The sequence below is a fragment of the Camelus ferus genome, chromosome 16, assembly GCF_009834535.1.
Source record: "Camelus ferus isolate YT-003-E chromosome 16, BCGSAC_Cfer_1.0, whole genome shotgun sequence".
In the NCBI taxonomy this organism is placed as follows: domain Eukaryota; kingdom Metazoa; phylum Chordata; class Mammalia; order Artiodactyla; family Camelidae; genus Camelus; species Camelus ferus.
The window spans coordinates 38,162,896-38,179,746 of NC_045711.1; the positions used below are offsets into that span (position 1 = coordinate 38,162,896).

The following is a 16,851-nucleotide window of genomic DNA, read 5'->3' on the forward strand; positions in this document are numbered from 1 at the left end:
GCTTTCAGCTTTTCACTGTTGAGTATTATGTTGGCTATGAGTTTGTCATAGCTTTTGTTATGTTGCAATATGTTCCTTCTAGAACCACTTTGGTAAGTTTTTATCACAAATCGATGTTACAGCAGAGGGAATTCTGATTGCTTCAGCCTACAGGATCAGCTAAGGGGTGGGGAGGGGTTCCCTTGAGGGGCTTATAAGGTTCCCTGGCCCCAGGGTTCCTGGTGTCAAATGGTTTCCTTGCCTGGACAGCTCTGAGTTTTCAATAGGCCCTAATGCCCAAAAGGCTAGTCTTCTCTACACCAGACCACATGCTGGTGACTGGAGCCCTCTACCAGGAACTATGGATGATGGGGAAGTGGCCCTCTGAGGTAGAGGAAGGCAGGTGGGAACCTGCTATTTCAGTCCAGCCATTTCCATGCCTCAGCGAATTTGACCCCTGCTGACAATAATCCCACACCTCATCCTGAAGGAGGTGTCTCAAAGGCAGTGCTCAATGGGCAGGACCCAAGGCCAGAGGGGCTAGAGGGGCCAGGAGTTCTTGTAGATTCTCAGTCAAGGTCCAGCTCATCACTGTAGCCAGCCATGAGGCCAGGCAGGCTGGGAGAGGGAAGGGGCAGGGACCCTCACACATCCAGAGGCTAGAGATGCTATTGGCCAGTCTGAGACAGAACTGCTGGCTCTGGGGCAAGGTCCTCCTAAGGGCTCTGAGTACTTGGGGTCTATCTACCTATCCCCCCCGACTGGTGCATAGCCAAGGTCCCTCTTTCCTGGAAATTCTGGTTTTTCTTCACCATCCGTTCCTCGTGGGGCTAGTCCTCTTTACTGTTCAGTCATTGGAGCTGACAGAATTCCCCAACACACCCAGTCACTCTCTGTCCAGTGCCAGCCCACAAACAGCCCCCAGAGCCTCAAGCATTGCCAAATGCTGTGTTTATTGGTCTGTTATACTGAAGAGTATAGTTTCTGAGCCAAAAAAACATACACACTCTGCTCCTCACAAAACCACTGAGTCACTAAGGCAGGCACACAATGGCCACCATACTTGATGGAGGCCAAGGACTCACACAACAGGTAGGCAGTGGGGCAGGCTGCCCCCACACAGGCCGTGCAGCGCCTGGGGCAGGGCTGGGCTGGGGAGACTGCCAGGTGCAGAGTGGCTGCTGGGCCCTTTCCCGTGTTTCTCAAATGCAGGACGTCTCCAGACCTTAGTGACCTCTGGGCAGGCCCAGCCCCTGTGGCATAGTGGCCTCCTGGCCCCAGAGCAAGGCCTATCCTGCATGTGTTGATGGGACGGTTAAGTGTGGATGACGGAGCAAGCTGTGTGACGAGGCCTGGGGTCATGAGCTGGGCCCTTCCTAGCACCTCCATGAGTGAGGTTCCTCCATGGGGGTTTCTGGGTCCCTAGCATCCTCGGCATCCTGACAAGCATGTGGAAGGAAGACCTAGCCTTGCTTCTCACCAGGGACACGCTGGGGAGAGCTAAGCACCCTCCCCTCCGCCTTAGGGACTCTGGAGATGCCTTGGGTAGATGACGGGCTGCCGCGCGCTCTGAGCCCGTCCCTGAGAGGAGGCCATGACAGGGTTGCCTCGTAAAGAACCACCCTGGGGTTCCTCTCGAAAGCAAGTGCTCCTACCACATTCCAGTTCATTCAGGTGGCCAAAGCGTCATTTATACAGTTTTCAGGGATGCATCTGACGCATAAAGCACGAGCAGGTGTTAAGAATGAGGCTGTACAGGCACATGTGGGTGCACTGTATGGGCTGGGGGAGTGCATGGGGTCACCTCAGGTGGCCAAAGGCAGTGGCAGTGCTGCTGAGGTGGGTTGCTCCCACCCAGGGCCCACGTTGTTGGGCTGCCCCAGTCTCCGGGGAGGACGTGAATGCAGGTCTCCTGCACCCAGAGCACCCCCCAGCTGGGGCTGGTGTGTGCACATGCACTGGACCTGCAGAGGGACGCTCAGCAGGGATACAGCACAGGGTCCCCTGGACCCACTCAGGTAGGCCTAGGCAGCTACAGCCCTCCTAACTACAGGGCCCCAGGAGAGGCCACGAGGAGCTGCCCAGGCCGAGGCTGCCAGTGGCAGTGGGGCTATCTCCAGGCATCTGAGAGGGGAGCAGAGTAAGTGTCCCTCAAGGCAGCCACTCCAGGAGGCTGACCTCTCCCATCCTGGCCCTGATCCGAGGGCGTCCTGGCCCCAGACTCGCCCTGCAGGGCTAGCACTGCCTGGAGTCGGATCCCAGGTTTACAAGCACTTTGTTAGGAACACAGTTGAGCAGGCGGGGTCGGCTGGGGCACCTCCCTCTGCAGGGCCCAAGGGCCCAGGAGGCTCTGGAGGCCCTGGAACCCAGGCTCTGGCGGCTGCTGCCTCCCAGCCACAGCCCTCACTTGTTCTCTATGAGCATCTGCACCTTGTGGACGAGGTCCCGGGCGATCCGCAGGATCTCCTGGGCGTCATGATGCTCAGCCCGTTCTGGGGGAGACATGGGTAACTGTGGGGATGCTGGAGCAGGGGCAACAGTCTGGGAGGAGCCCTGGGGCTGCCCACCCTGCTCTGTTTCCACCTGGACTCCTGCATTTGCTTACGGGACAGGGACCAGTATTGCTGAGAGTCCCTCCTACCCTGTGCAGGCCAGGAGTGGAGGCTCCCGCTCCCTGGCTGGGGCACGGCTGAGTGGCTCCTACCGTTGAAGAACTTGATGATGTCGGTGAAGTCCATGTTGTTGTCGCGGATGATCTCGCGGTAGGTCTCCACCAGGGCCAGGGCGATGAACAGGACAAAGTGCTCCGACGAGATGTGCCGGGCCGCCCAGATCACCTCCCACACAGCAAACACATCCTCATACGGCAGCTCTGGAGACAGCGAGGGGCCAAGGCTGGGCCTGGCTGCCCACGGGCCTCTGGACAGAGCCTTGTGCTGAGACAGAGCTCCGGGGAGCCAGAGTCCTGGGATTCTCTCCACTACAGGAGCCAGTCCAGGAGAAGGGGTCTGTGCCCCAGGCCAAAGCCCCACCCTTCTCCTTGGTAGTTCCTGCACACCAGCCTCCTGCAGATGCCACACCACACTCAGCTAGAGCAGCTCACTTTCATAGGCCTTGGTGCTTGTGAAGATTTGGTTTGAATGCAGTTCTGAAAACCACTGCCTTTGGGTGATTTTCAACCCTGGCTGCACTGTCAGTTCACCTAAGGGCGTTCAAAATTGCCGATGTCCAGGCTCCCACATTTAGTAAGTGTGGGGCTGGGTGGGGCCCAGGGCTCCCCAGGGTTTCTAAACTACAGTGTGGGTTGAGAATCACTGACTTTGGGGAAGAGGGATCTCCCACTGCCCCTGACCCCAGGCCTACCCTCCAGCCCACCTCTTACCTCTCTTAAAATCCAGCAGGAACCAGCGGTAACAGAAGTAGAAGTGAGTGTAGTCTCCATTCTGATGCATCAGTTCAAACAGCTCTGAGTCCAGGATCTGGTGTGTGGAGAAAGGGAGCCGGACTGAACCAGTGCTGCCGCCCTGCTGGAGGCCCCCCCTGTGCCTCCCGGGCTGCCCCACAGCTGCTCTCCCCACTCCCATCTCCTCGGGTGGACGCTGCACTCTGCGGCCCCACCTGTCTCTGTGGGATGTACTCTCTGGAATTACACCATTTCTGGGTGATTTCATCACCAACCGCACAACTCATCAGAACTCTCATGAGCATGAGCTGTCACCCTCTAACACTCCTCAATTTGTAAGGTTGAAATGATGTTTGTTTTTTTTTTTAAAGGAAAGAAATTAAGCTTATAAGTAAAAAAATACTTTGGGAGTGCACCCTAGCCTCCCTGTGGACAATGAGCAAGCCCAGAGCAGCTCGGTCACTTGCCCCAAGGCTGCTGCCAACCTTACCTGGATGAGGGAGCGCATGTTGGCAAAGTGGGTGTCCATGGCGCCCCCATTGGGGAAGTTCTGGCTCATCCTCTTCATGAGGTGGCTGAAACAGCTGTAGGCCAGCTGGTCTGTGGGGAGGTGGGCATGAGGCCGGCAGGGCAGGAGACCCCAACGCCTCACTCCACAAGGGGACGGGGCTGGCTTACATCCCCACCCTGGCAGACCACGTGGTCTCCTTTTCCTTTCTCCAGCTTGAGTTGGCCCAATCCCAACACCATTTAGGGAACAGTCCCCCCCACCCCTCCTCACCATTGTCGAGGATGACCAGGAGAGGAGCCAACAGGTCGCACATGCCCTGCACGTATCCCACGTCCAGGTGCTCCCACACATAGCTGAAATGCCGGGGACAGTCGCTGTGGCTGTGCACCATCTTCCCCTCCCCTCAGGGACTCCTGGGGAGACGGTGCCCAGAGCAGCCTGCTACCCAGAAGGTAGCCTCTCCAATAACCTGGAGCACGATGGCAAACGACCCACAGCCGCTGTCCTCAAGGCCCTCAGGGGCTCAGGGAGAGGGATGGGACAGGCGTCACCACCTGGTGTGCTGGGGTGGGGCATCAGCTAAGGCTTCCTGAAGAAGCATGGTGAAGCTGAGATCTAAAAGACCTTGAGAATGAAGAGGGGTGGGGTGGGAGGCACAGCAGACAGAGGGAGTGAGTCGGGGCAGGACAGGGGAGCAGGTGCTGCTGGGCCGAAGCTTTCATGGGGCAGGGTCCCCGCCTCCCACTGAGCCCTGCCCCACAGTGGCACCTGCACATGATGTCTCGGAGCCTCTCGAGGTTGGGGGGCGTGAAGTACCAGTAGTTGCGGTCACATCGCTGCACATCCTTGTCAATGCGGTGCAGATTTAAGGCCACGGTGTCCAGTAATTCTATCTGGAAGAGTGGAGGGTCCTCAGTGGTGAGTTGGGGGCCAGAGGTGATGCCCAAATAAAGGAATGCAGCAAAGGCAGGGAACCAAGGGACACAGAGAACAGAGTCCTCTGGGGATGCTGAGATGAGCTCAGTGTCCCCTCCAAGACAGTCAGGGTCCCCCTACCCTCCAGCCCATCAGCCCCTGTCCCCAAGCTTTGGGGTGTCAGGACTGCCTCTGGGACCACTGAGAGCAGTGCCCAGGAGACAGGGAACGTCCACATACAGTGTAGGCGGCAGCGCACACAGCCGCAAGCTCCTCCCCTGCCTCCAGCTCGCCAGCCCGTGAGGCCATCTCCTGGCTGGGATCTTGGGACTCAGAGAAAGCCTGGGCTGCAGGGACCGGCCCATCAGAGCCTTCCTCCCCACCGCCGTCCTCCTCCTCAAAGCCCACGCTCTGTCCCTCATCTATGCTCGACTGGATGCCTGAGGCCACGGAGTAATTGCGAGAGGAAGGCAGTCCCGAGTCTGGAGAGTCGAACTCCACTGACTGCTGCTCCACCATGGCGGTGCCGGGGGGCCCGGCCCCCACCCCCGGCTCGGGCTCCGGTATGGGATCTTCCAGCCTTGGGGGCTCCAGGTCATCCACAGAGACAAATACCTGGTGGGGGCAAACAGATGAAGGGGCTCACACTTGCACTCCAGCACCATCCCACCGCTCGTCTCTCCTTCCAGGGTCAGACTGAGAGGGATGGAGAATTCTCACAGCCCCACTCCCACACCATGGCGTCCAGCACTGCCTGCCCCAGGCACCAAGCAGCCCCTCTGACCCAGCCGACCAGGCTCCTGAAAAGCACGAAAACAGTCTTCAGCCCCATCTGGTCTCACTGGTGAGAAAAAGTGTGAAACGCTCCAGGGCAGAAGGGGAACTGGAGGCCTGGACACTTGATGGCCAGGGTGAACGAAGTGTCATCCAACAGAATACAAGTCCTGAGGCTGCCTCAGGTCAGAATGGCTTCCGGTGTCGGTGGGGCTTCTGCGGCAGTCTAGGGATGCGGCAGGCTGGAGGGGTTAGGAAAAGTAAGTCCTTCCTCATTGTCAGTACTGATGCTCAGTAGAACAAGGCAGGACACCTCCCTAGCGAGGACCACATCAGTTACATTAGCTGCAGACAAGCTGAGAGGTAAGAAGTGAAAAGAAACGTTCTGCTCATTGCAAACAGTCCACGCCACCAGACAAATCACAGGGAAAAGAAGAGACATACACTTTTGTTTCATTTTGGTTTTCTATTTGGACTATGTAGGGTATGGATGTTAACAGGAGTTTTCACTTTGGGCAAGAAGCATGAAATGCTGTTTGGTTAACATCAGGTAAGGCCATGATTCTGAGGCAATCCAGAGCCTGAGAACAGTGCCAGTGAGAAAGGCGACTTGTGTCCATAAGCTTAGCAGCTGGGGCACTGGTACAGACTCAGGATTTTACAAAACCCAAAGCCAGATAGAGAATATGTTCACTAATGGAGATTAAGAACAAAGCACATGGAAAGGAGAGTGTGCCTTGGTAGTTCCATTTCTTTCAGTCCTGCTCCAAAAGTTTTATGTTAGTAAGGAGTTACATAACAAGAATTATACTACCTGAAGCGGCAATTTTAAAGAAAAAACACAAGTTAATAAAAGAGTGCCCTGAAAACTGAAACTTATCAGTTCCTGTTGGCCCTGCGGCCATTGTTTGGGACTTGATGTTCACCTAAAAGGCAGGAGTGACACCAGAAGAACTACACAGGCTGTGAACGGGCTCTGCACAGTCAGCTCTACAGGGTGATGCGGGGTCTGGCCAGCGGACACCACGGGACTGCTAAAAGTGTTCCCCTGGCCCCTAGCCAACAGCTCCCAGTGCACCACTACAATCAGGGGAGAGTAGAGCTGAGAGGGGGCACTGAGGCCCACAGATGGAAGAGAAGTGACTTGTCTTGTCACTAGTGGACCTGGGACTAGAATCCAGCGAGGCCCATTCCTAGCCTTGAGGTCTCTCTACAAGGAGAGAAGGCCTCCCTAATTCCCCACTAATCCACCTTCCTCTACTAGTCCATTAAAACAGAACACAGTGCGCCATGTCACTTCATTCCTGCAACACCCAGAGAAGTGGGCAGCAGGGGACCAGCATCCCACTTTTCAGTGGAAGAAAATGAGACTGAGACACAGACACATTAAGCCATCCTCCAGGGCTCTGCGGCCAGTGGGCACTAGAGGGCAGGCCTGCCATGCTGGGAGCCCCGCCCCCCACCCCCAGGACCCCGCAAGCTCACGTCATTGCTGATGGTGGAATCTCGGTGGATGAGGCGCTGCACGTGGCTGTCGATGCTACTGCCCGAGGAGAACTTGGTGAGTGAGGCTGGGTGAGCCTCCCGCTCCCGTTGCCTCACCACCACCTCACAGGCCTTCCACTCCGCCAACACCCGCTGGTACCTCGCTGCCACCACTGTGTCCACCTGTACTCAAACCACAATGTGAGTGTTGGGGGAGGGGTGCTGCAGGCCCTCCTCTGCAGCTCTCCTCCTGGGACAGCTGGAGACCAGGGTCCGGCCCAGCGGTGAGGATAGTGGGGCTGCACTGCTAACAGTTTCCTCTGCCCTGGGGAGAGACTGAGGTTCCCAAGGCCCCCACCCTGGGTTCCCATGGCCTGGCTCCCCGTCTCCCTATCCTCATGGGAACAGGCCCCCTCACCTGCTCCATCTCCTTCTTGCTCATGCCAAACTTGTAGTGGCCAAGCAGAAAGGGCCAGACATCCTTGCGGATCTCGTGCTCCACGCCTCCATAGTAGACCTGCCGCAGCAGCTCCAGCTCCTTGTAGTTCTGAGGGACCCAGGGAGTCAAGACTATGCATCTCCTGCAGTCACTGAAGCCCAGCTGGGCGACCCTACCCCCTGGAGAGCTGGGGCTGGGGACAGTGATTTGTTCGGTCACTCTGCTAAAGCCCAGGCAAACCTGGCTTTCGAGCTGTCACATCCTCTGCACCCCAGACTAGAGCTGGATGAGATCTGCTTGAACCCTGCTCCCTTTCAAGGCAGACATGAAACCCAGCAACATACAGATACCTGCCCAACATTGTGGAGTGATGCAGATGCAGAATGGACTCCCTGCCAGGCTCTTTCCCATTGAGACCCACGGGCCTAGTCAGTCGTCTGAGGCTACCGTGACCCAGGCCCTCCAAGGCTATCAGTTTTACCTGAATGCCTATTGGGTTTGTGAAAGCTGCTCCCGAAGCAGGCTGGTCTGCTCTCACAGCTGCCCCCCAGCCCGTCAACCCGGCTTCTGGCCCCAGCTCCCCAGACTGCGCACCTTTTCGTCCTTTTGATACTTGCTCCACACGTCCTTGGTGAGGCCCCCTGAGGCCCCCGGGGGCCGGGCAGGTGGGATGATGTTGTGATGCACCAGTGCTGATAGGTGGGTCCGCACCGTGGACAGGTGACGGCAGTATGCCAGCCCTGCAGGAGGTAGGGGAGCCAGGAGGCTGTGACCCTGTGACCTGGTGCCTCCTGCTTCCCCTCCCCACCTTGTGGCCCCACTTCACCCCACACTCACAGCCATAGAAGGCCCGGGACACGATCTGCCTCTTCATGCTCTCACACAGCAGCCTGAGGGGCAACCTGTGGAATCAACCTGACTCAGAAGGTGGCTCCTCTGAGGGAAGGAGGATGAGAAGGACAGACGTGCTGGCTCAGGGGCAGCTGAGGCACTTGGGGTGGCACAGGAAGCAGGATCTACAGCTCCCCAGCACGTCAAGGGCTCCCTGCCCCTCCAGCCACTCTGGGTAGATCTGCTGGGGTCCCAACCTGGCCCCCAGCTACCCAGGAGACCTTGGGCAACTAACTTCACATTAGTGAATCTCTTTCCTCATGTGGAAATGGAGAGAACCATCTGAGGGTCATCAGGAGTAACAGGTAAAAGAGCAGCTGGCCATCAAGGTGGGCATGTGCCCCTCACACAAACACCCTCCACACGTTGTTCCTGGCATGGGGCAGATGCCTAGATACCTGCTGAGTGTCCGCAGACGTCAGCCCGATGGCAGGATCCAGGCCCACCTTGGGAAGGGGGGCTCCAGGTCCCAAGCGCCTGCTCTGTGCAGGCACAGCTCTGGGCATTCGCGTGGGTTACACACCTCACTCAGTCCTCACGAGTACTTTAGGAAACAGGGGCTGTGATCCCCATTTGACAGATGAGGACACTGGGGTTCACAGAGGCTCAGCAACATGCCAGTCACATGGGGAGCGGAAGTGAAATTCAAACCCAGGTGTGTCCAACTCAAGACCACCCTGTCAGGCAAGTGACAGCCCCGAAGGACAGTGACACACGCATGTGGATGGACACGCCCACTCACCGGTCAGGGACACAGCTGCAGTGGCTGGGGGCTGTGTACGGGGAGCTGCTGGTGGAGCAGGAGAAGCAGGAGGTGCCCTGGCTGCACAGGGGTTCCAGGTGCCAGGCTGGCAGGCTGGGACCAAAGCCCTGCATCTCGATCATGTCGCCGGCACCTGAGGGCAAGAAGGCGGCCACGGTCAGGGCCTGGCAGGTTTCCTCCCCTAGCACCCTGCCACATGCCCACCTCTGTGCCCAGAGCTGCAGCATGAAGTCACCCATTGGTGGAAAACCACAGGGGTGGTGCCTGCCTGGTCCAGGGTCCGGAGCCCAGAGATGGAAGTGGTGGAGAGAGAGGGTGCCTGACACTCCCCGGCCTCCACCTAGTCTTTCTGAACGTGATAAGATACTTTCACTGAATCACGGATGATTGTGTTCTCTCCATCTTGCTATAAGCAATGGAATAGACACTTGTTTTGCTAGAGGGAGGAGAAAGAAAGATAAGGAACAAGAAAAGCCTGAGCTCTCTGAAATGCCGCCAGCTGGCCTGGCCTTCCAGGACTCAGCCTGGTTCTCTTGGGCAAACTCTGAGATGTGCAGGAAGGTGCCTGGAACACAGCAAACTTCGAACCTTCCCATGCCAGGAGTCTCAGCTGATCAAGCCCCTGAGCCACTGGGCCTGGTCCACAGACCTCACCACCTTGAGAGTTCTAGACCTTGTGGCCAGTTGTTAAGGAGGAGCAATGCTCCCTGCCCAGGTCAGGCGCCCTGCTGCCACCTCACATGGGTCCTCTTTGAATTCTCCATCCTCGCCTGACTGCACTCAGCGTGGTGGCCTCCTGCAAACACACAGGTGAGCTGGCAGGATGGGCAAAATTCCCAGGTCTGCCAAGGCCACTGGGCAGACGAGGGTGTAGCTAGACACACAGTCCCACTGTCCAGAAAAATGTGCCAGGTGCAGCCTCAGAAGACAGCCCCTTGGATACATTTACACCACAGCAGATGGAGCCTCCTCAGCTGGCCCGGCTAGTCTGAATTAGAACTCAAGTCCCTTGAGAGCTTCGAGAGCCCACACAGGGCAGGGAACTGCTCGTGGGGGACTCTGGCAGGTTCAGTGAGTCACAAGGATGAAGCAAAGTGAGGGCAGGAAGTGAAAGGACTAGGAGGTGACGTCAGGAGGGAGAGAGCAGAGAAGACTGAGGACAAGGAGAGAGAGCCGTGTGTGTAAGGAGAACTCTTTCAAGCGGCAGTCTTTTTCTGTGAACTGGCCTGGGCCCTGGCCTGCTATGAGTCTGGAGTAGACCTAGTCCTGGTTTTTGTGGGAGCCAGACTTCAGCTCTGGGTGTGCCTTTGTGGGGAGGGCTGAGCTGAGCCCCCTCCAGTCCCCTCAGGGGCTGCCCTATCTTGGCCCTAGGGCTCTCTTCCCAGACCCACGGCTGGGGTTTTATGGGTATCTGGCCTTCAGCTCCACCAGGAGGCAAATTAAGGGAACATACTTGGTGTGGAGGGGCTGCGGCTCTGGGAGTGAGGGGTTGCAAGCCATGCCTGAGACTCTGGGAAGAAGAGGGAGGGGACAAATGCAGGTGGGGTGGGGCAGGAGCCCAGCTCAGACCCCTGCAGCAGGCAGGAGAGAGGCCAGTTGTGGGAGGAGCTGGGGGGAGATGGGGGGGTGGGGGGAGTAGGCCCAGCCAGGTAGGCAGCAGGCAGCAAGCGGGCAGGCAGTGGGGCGCCAGGTGCAGAGGGTGGGCACACAGGGAAACGAGCTCATGCCCGGAAAGCAGGGCCCAACCAAGGCAAGTCTCCTGGGTCAATGCTCTTCACCTTAATTCTCCAGGAAGGAGCTGAACCAGCCAGCATTGAACACTGCATCTCTGAATTAACCCAGTGCAGACAGCTGGAGCTCTGGAGTGACTGGGCGAGGGGCAGCAGGCTGGACGATGGGGGGTCTGCTGGGCCAGCTTTGACTCTAACTCTCTCCTCTGAGCATGAGGAAAGTTTGAAGCAAGACAATCAAGGTGGTTGAACCCCACAGCCCCTAAGACTCCGAGTGAAAGGTGCCTGGCCTGGAGCAGAATTAGAGTGAACAGCATCTCTGCTCTGTGAGGAGGCAGCGGGAAAGGAGGGGGAGGGGGAGGGAAAGGAGAGTCTGGACACCCGCCACTCGATTCACATGCACAAGTCAAGCATGTTGCAGGCCTGAAAAGCAACGGCTAGCAGAACCAACTCAACAGTGTTGTCATTATGGACTGGAGCAGAGGTGGGGGCTCCCACACCATCTCCCCAACCACTGCTGATGCTGCTCTCACATCTCCTCCCCTTTCCCAAGTGTTGAGGTCGCAGGTGCTGCACATTGGGTTGGTCTCACCCCCTGAGTTCCCCAAGAAGATGCCCAGACAAGATCCAAGGCTTCTGAACCCTGGAGGCCTCAGCTCTAAGAGAAGTCAAAGATTGCTGCCTAATGCCAAGTCTGCCAAACGGGCTCTGCTGGGACCCCCCATCCTCCAGCCTGACTATAACTTGTGGGGTGAGAAGGGGCTCCCTGACTCTCCTGACTTAGCCTCCCCAAACTGCTGAAAGTCAGCTAACCTGGAAATAAATATCAGATCAACCCCAAATTTACAAGGAACCAGGTGGCAGGCTGAGCGCAGACAATGAACGTGAGAAGTGAGGCTCCCCCGACTTCCTACCGGCTGGCCTGCAGGTCCCACTGGAAGGCCTGGGAGGAAGGGCAGACATGAGGGAGGGAATGTGGTGGGTAAGGGAGCACCTGGTTGTGCTGAGGGTGTGCTAGGTATGTCCTAGGCCATGGATCTGGTTGCTTGTCACAGGTTTGGTGGCTGAGCTAAGGAGCTAGGCTCTTGGGCAGAATTTTGTGAAGCATAAGGAGAGTGTCACATATACCTAGATATCTTCTGCAGGGGCAGGGAAAGGAGAGAAGAAATTAATCTGTGGCATAGGGATGGCAGGGATGGGGAGCTTCCCCTAAACTCTGAGAGAGGTGGCTGCAGCCCTTCAGAACCAAGCTTCCCTGAGCACCTCGGCCTACCCTTCATTGGTCCCCTGGCTGGGCACTCTCCAAAAAGAGTGGGGGTCCCTCTCCACCAGTCTAGCGCTGTGCTAAGGTGGGTGGTGGACAGAGGAGCTGTGGGCACTGTGCTGTGTCATTTCCAATGTGGGGGCCTTTGTAACCGTGGACTCAGGTCCGTGAGGGCGGGAACACATCTGTCTTATATCCCTGGCAGAGGTATTCCTAGGTTTCATGCTAAAGTGCCAGGCAGTGCCTGCTGGGTACACTAAGCCCTAGGTCTCTTTCCACTGTGGCCTCAACCCCACTCCAAACCCACAGGTGACTCCTGTTTGCTGAGCTGTCCAGTCCCCACCCATGTCCAAGAGGGGCCTGGTACTTCTGTCCTGTTTCTGTTAAGACAGGAGTCAGAGGCACAGGACCAGTCATCCCAGCCAGCAGGAGAGAAAGAAAGAGACATTGTTTGGGTTTGCCAGCATGACCCCTCGGAGTGGGAACAGGGCTCAACTATTCAGGGTTCCCAAGACGGAACCAGAATATCAGACATCCCCACCAGTATATCTCTTCCTTCTCAGGTACAAAGCCCTCTCCTTACAGATTCAATGCATTTTGTACCGTTCCCTCTTGCTAGTGCTTCCTTCCACTCTCCCTGATCTGCCTCCTGGGTGCAAGTTCCATAATGCCAACACTGCCATTTGAGTCCCTGTGGTGGGTGGCAGGTGGGACCAGGGGGGTGGGGCGGGAGGGTGGGGTGGGTCAGGGAGAGGGGGAGGGATAAAAACCTTTCATCGGATTGGGAGCTGTGAGGTTCCGCGAGCAGATCATTGAGAGCATCGCGTGTAGTTTATCCTCCTCTTCCTCATCATCGTCCACCGAGGCCGCGCGGCTGGCCGCTAGGTGGTGGTAGTTAATAGTGACTGCTCAAAGAGAATAGCAGAGACGCAGAGGCATGAGGACCCTAGTCACGGGGCAGGAGGGTCTGGACTTCCTCCTTTGGGGAGCAGAATGGAGTCTGGGTCACCTTGAGCCCGCAGGGCATGGATGAGGGGGAGAGGGACCTGAGAGTTTTTTGATGAGTTACTGGGGAAGGTAGGGAAGAAAGTGAGGGCACGGTGGCAGCTGCAGGGCTCCACTCCTTGGAGGATGCCCTCTCTAGGAAGAACAGAAGAGAGAGAATTGATGGGGGACCAGGGTAGTGAAAGACTGGGACTCCCCGGCCCTGGCAGAGGCTGGGGATGACTGTTGGCAGATGGATCCCAACCATTCTCTGGCTCGTGTCATGGTCAGGCTGAACCACATCTGAGGGTTACCCCAAATCCCTCTCTTCAGACTGTAAATCCAGCCTTCCAGGAGAGCTGCTCTCCAGGAGCATGAGTCACCCCGCTGGGTTTCAGCTTCTTGAAGTGAAGTGACTGGAATTGGGAAACGCCAAGGTTTGAAGAGGGGAAGTGGAAACTGCATAATCTGAGCCCAGCAACAGCCCGAGATTAAGTGCCAGGTTGGCAAACATGTTCTGGCCAAAGCTGCATCTGCTTGTCAGGCACATCTGGGAGGGGACAGGGCCCCACGTCTCCTGTCCTCCAAGCCTGCTGGGAACTTGAGCTGTGGCTTGAGCTGTGTTTGCAGTATGGGCAATCTTTCCACTAATACAGAGACAACTTGTTGACAACTTATTGGCACAAGTTAGCAAATTTCAGGAGCAGGTGGTTGGCTGGCAATAAATGCTCTGGGCTGGCAATAACCGGGTCTTATCCCTGAGATCAGCAAGTCTGGCCTGGAGAGACCTATGGGGAGCACCAGCTCTCTGACCAGGAAGGGGGCTCAGATGTTGGTAGACATCTATTGCACACGGCCCCTGGGGCCCAGAGGTGTTACGTCCAGACAGGGCAGGACCCACCAGGGCCACCTTTCAACCCTCTGTCCGCAAAGTCCCCCTATAGCTCCAATTCTCATCCTCTCCAGATGCCCCTCACCCCACTTCCACTAGGGTTCTGGCTCTGACAGTGAACAATCTGCACCATCTGATCCCGTACCCAGGCCACCCTGTGGAGGTCAGGCAGCAGGCTGAGGAGAAATAGAGAGCTCTCTACCTTCTACTTCTAGTCTCATCACATTTTTTACCCTGGGGCAGGGTATGAAAGGATTACCAAGAAAATATTGTACAGTGATGCCTGGATCGGCTGAGCCATGAGTCTGGGGTCACAAGGTGACAGGAAGACAGCTAGGTAGACAAGAGGCCGCTTCTCAAAGGGATGTTTTGTAGGGAGAAAGGTTCAGTGAGAGGCTGAGTAACGAACCTCTGGTGTTAACCTGGCCTGGGCAGTGGCCCCTGCCTGCTCCTGCCCAGCCCCCTACCCTGCTTCCCCGGGAGACACTGCACTCCCCTGGCTCCCTGAACCTCTCTCTCCTCCTCCACCAACGAGGTTTGGGACACTCACTGTGCTCATGTCTGTGGCCGGGGTAAATGATCCGGAACACGTAGTCAGTGGCCCACCCTGTGCCCATCTCCTCCACGTCCACAGACCGCATGCTGCTGCGTTTCCGTAGCCTGGGGAACACCTTCCCCTGTGGAAGGAGGGGCGGGTGGTCAGCTTGCCCAGGGCGGGGTCCAATCAGGGTCCCCCCCCTCAGGCTGTTCCTAAGAATTTCGTGTGGGGAAAGGATGGGAGGCAGGTGGAGAACCCACCTCACACATCCCTTCACCCAGAGCCGCCCACACCCTGAGGTACCTTCCCCTGCTGGGTCCAGAGCGGGGGCTCCAGCTGTCCTTGAGGCAGAAGCCCATTCTCCAGGCAGGACAGAAAGGACAGCAGGTGGCCCCCCTGAGGGAAGTGCAGCGGTGGCCTCTGGATGCCATCCTGGCTTACCAGCACGAGCGTGCCGCCGCTCTCTGGGGGTGAATGTGGGCCAGTGAGGCTGGGTAGGAGGACAGTGGGGCAGGGGCATGGGGATGGCGGGAGGACAGGAAGTCCATGCATGGTGCAGCCCCTCACCCCTGTGCCCAGGACAAGGGAGGCTCACTTTGCTGGTGGCAGTGGATGCAGACAATCTGACTGAAGGGCACAACTAGGGCGTAGTCCCAGTAAACGCTGGAAAGGAACCAGTTCGGTGTCACTCAGTCCCAAGACCTGCTATCCTGACTTCCTCATCTCCCGGCCCCAACACCCATGAGACTACCCTGAAGACAGGATGACCTTAGCCAAAAAGTGGCCTCGGCCAGCTGTGTCCCTCTGGGCCTGCACTGCTCTCCTGGCACAGAGCCTGGCAGTCTCGGCTGCTTAGAGCTTGGCTCAGGCAAACTTCTCTGTGCCCAGGCCTGACTTGGTCTTAGTGAGCTTGGGAACCTCTCCAGGCAGCCTCTCCCTGCAATTCTTGGCATCGGATAAGGGGTAAAGCCTGCCTCCTGGAGCAGGCTGGGCCTCTCCATCCCCTGCCCAGGAGCAAGCCCCTACTCCCTTCCCTGGCTCCTGGGAGCAAGTCCCAAAGCTCCCACCTCTTTTCCAGCTCAGAGTCCCCCAGAGTCCCGTTCATGAGCTGATTGGGGGTCCACTTCAGAGTTAGGCTCTCTGCAGACTGGTGCAGGGAGAGGTAGCCAGGGACAGCCTCCATGTCCTCCTTCTGTAGGGAGGAGACACAGTAGAAGACAGAAGATGAAGGCCCAAGAGGCTCCTGGGGGTGGCCTGTGCAAAAGGAGCTCCAGGTGGGGGCCAGGCTAGGCCAATCACAGGGTCCTGAACTGGGTGCCGGCAGAGCAGGGGCAACACACACCACACGCAGATGTGGGCACCCCCTCTCCCTGATTGGTCTGAGGCCACTGGCTCTGTCCTGTCAGCTTCCTGGATGCCAGGTGTGTTCGGGCCAGCCATACTCAAGCTGGGCGTTGACCCTGCCTGCTGGCTGCCATCCCTGTCCCCGGACGGCCCTATTCTCAGTTGGCCAGAGCAAAAGCCATTCCCTGGCTCCTGCTGAGCGCAAGGCTGGGCATAAGGTGTGTGAAACAGTAAAGTGAGGGGTGGGGCCCCTTCCCCCTTCTCTCTGGTCAAGGTCGTGAGGAAAGGGATGAGTGTGGCTGGAGGTTCTGGCAGAAGAAGGCGAGGAGGGGTGGGCACTAGGCTCTCCTACCGGCTGCACCAGCACATTGTTCTTGCCATAGAGGAGCCGCGTCCTCGAGTTCTGGTGCAGGGACTCCACGTACTCACGGGCGCAGGCAGCTAGCCTGTCCTCTGACGTGCTGCCACTCGAGTGCCGCTTCCGGATCTGTGCACAAAGTCATGGCTCAGCCCCCAGCCCTGGGAAGTCAGCCGTGGGGGACAAGGACCCTAGGCCTCCATGCAGATCCTCTAGCTGACCCCAGGGGTCCTTCCTGGCCCCGGTTTGCTCTCAGCCATGGACCAGCTCTGTGCTCCTGGCATTTATGTAAGTGACAGTGTGGGGGAAAGGCTATCCTGGGGTGGCCACTACCCTGGGCACCTCCAAGGCCCAGCCTCTATCTGCCAGGAGCACATAGGACCGGAACGTATCCTGGCTGAGCACAGGGGTAGGAAGAGGGATACCTACTCCCAGGGCTGGGCGCTTCGCTGGGGAGTCCTGGCGATTCGGGGGACCTCGGATACGGTGCCTCTGGACCAGCTCGTCAGCAGAGGGGTCAGTCCAGTAATGATCGGCAGTCTTGAGCTTGGTGTACTCCAAGGCACAGGGTCCCACTGTGG

General features: G+C 57.7%; 1 protein-coding gene across 3 annotated transcripts in view; it reads right to left on the reverse strand.

Moving 5' to 3' along the window:
- Positions 1 to 917: 917 nt before the first annotated feature.
- SGSM2 (small G protein signaling modulator 2) overlaps positions 918 to 16,851 on the reverse strand; it is a 35,179-nt gene continuing 19,245 nt past the window's right edge. For 2 of the 3 annotated variants that reach the window (XM_032457460.1, XM_032457458.1), the window contains 19 exons: positions 16,700 to 16,845; positions 16,265 to 16,399; positions 15,636 to 15,760; positions 15,164 to 15,231; positions 14,872 to 15,032; positions 14,581 to 14,707; positions 12,925 to 13,059; positions 9,140 to 9,293; positions 8,344 to 8,408; positions 8,101 to 8,246; positions 7,486 to 7,614; positions 7,068 to 7,250; positions 5,049 to 5,423; positions 4,662 to 4,786; positions 4,164 to 4,246; positions 3,873 to 3,982; positions 3,362 to 3,458; positions 2,684 to 2,851; positions 918 to 2,471 (listed from right to left, as the gene is read on the reverse strand). In XM_032457460.1, the coding sequence (XP_032313351.1) occupies positions 2,383 to 2,471; positions 2,684 to 2,851; positions 3,362 to 3,458; positions 3,873 to 3,982; positions 4,164 to 4,246; positions 4,662 to 4,786; positions 5,049 to 5,423; positions 7,068 to 7,250; positions 7,486 to 7,614; positions 8,101 to 8,246; positions 8,344 to 8,408; positions 9,140 to 9,293; positions 12,925 to 13,059; positions 14,581 to 14,707; positions 14,872 to 15,032; positions 15,164 to 15,231; positions 15,636 to 15,760; positions 16,265 to 16,399; positions 16,700 to 16,845 (2,621 nt within the window). In that variant the 3' untranslated portion in view covers positions 918 to 2,382. The remainder of the gene's footprint in view (positions 2,472 to 2,683; positions 2,852 to 3,361; positions 3,459 to 3,872; positions 3,983 to 4,163; positions 4,247 to 4,661; positions 4,787 to 5,048; positions 5,424 to 7,067; positions 7,251 to 7,485; positions 7,615 to 8,100; positions 8,247 to 8,343; positions 8,409 to 9,139; positions 9,294 to 12,924; positions 13,060 to 14,580; positions 14,708 to 14,871; positions 15,033 to 15,163; positions 15,232 to 15,635; positions 15,761 to 16,264; positions 16,400 to 16,699; positions 16,846 to 16,851) is intronic. The other variant, XM_032457459.1, reaches the window with a different exon arrangement.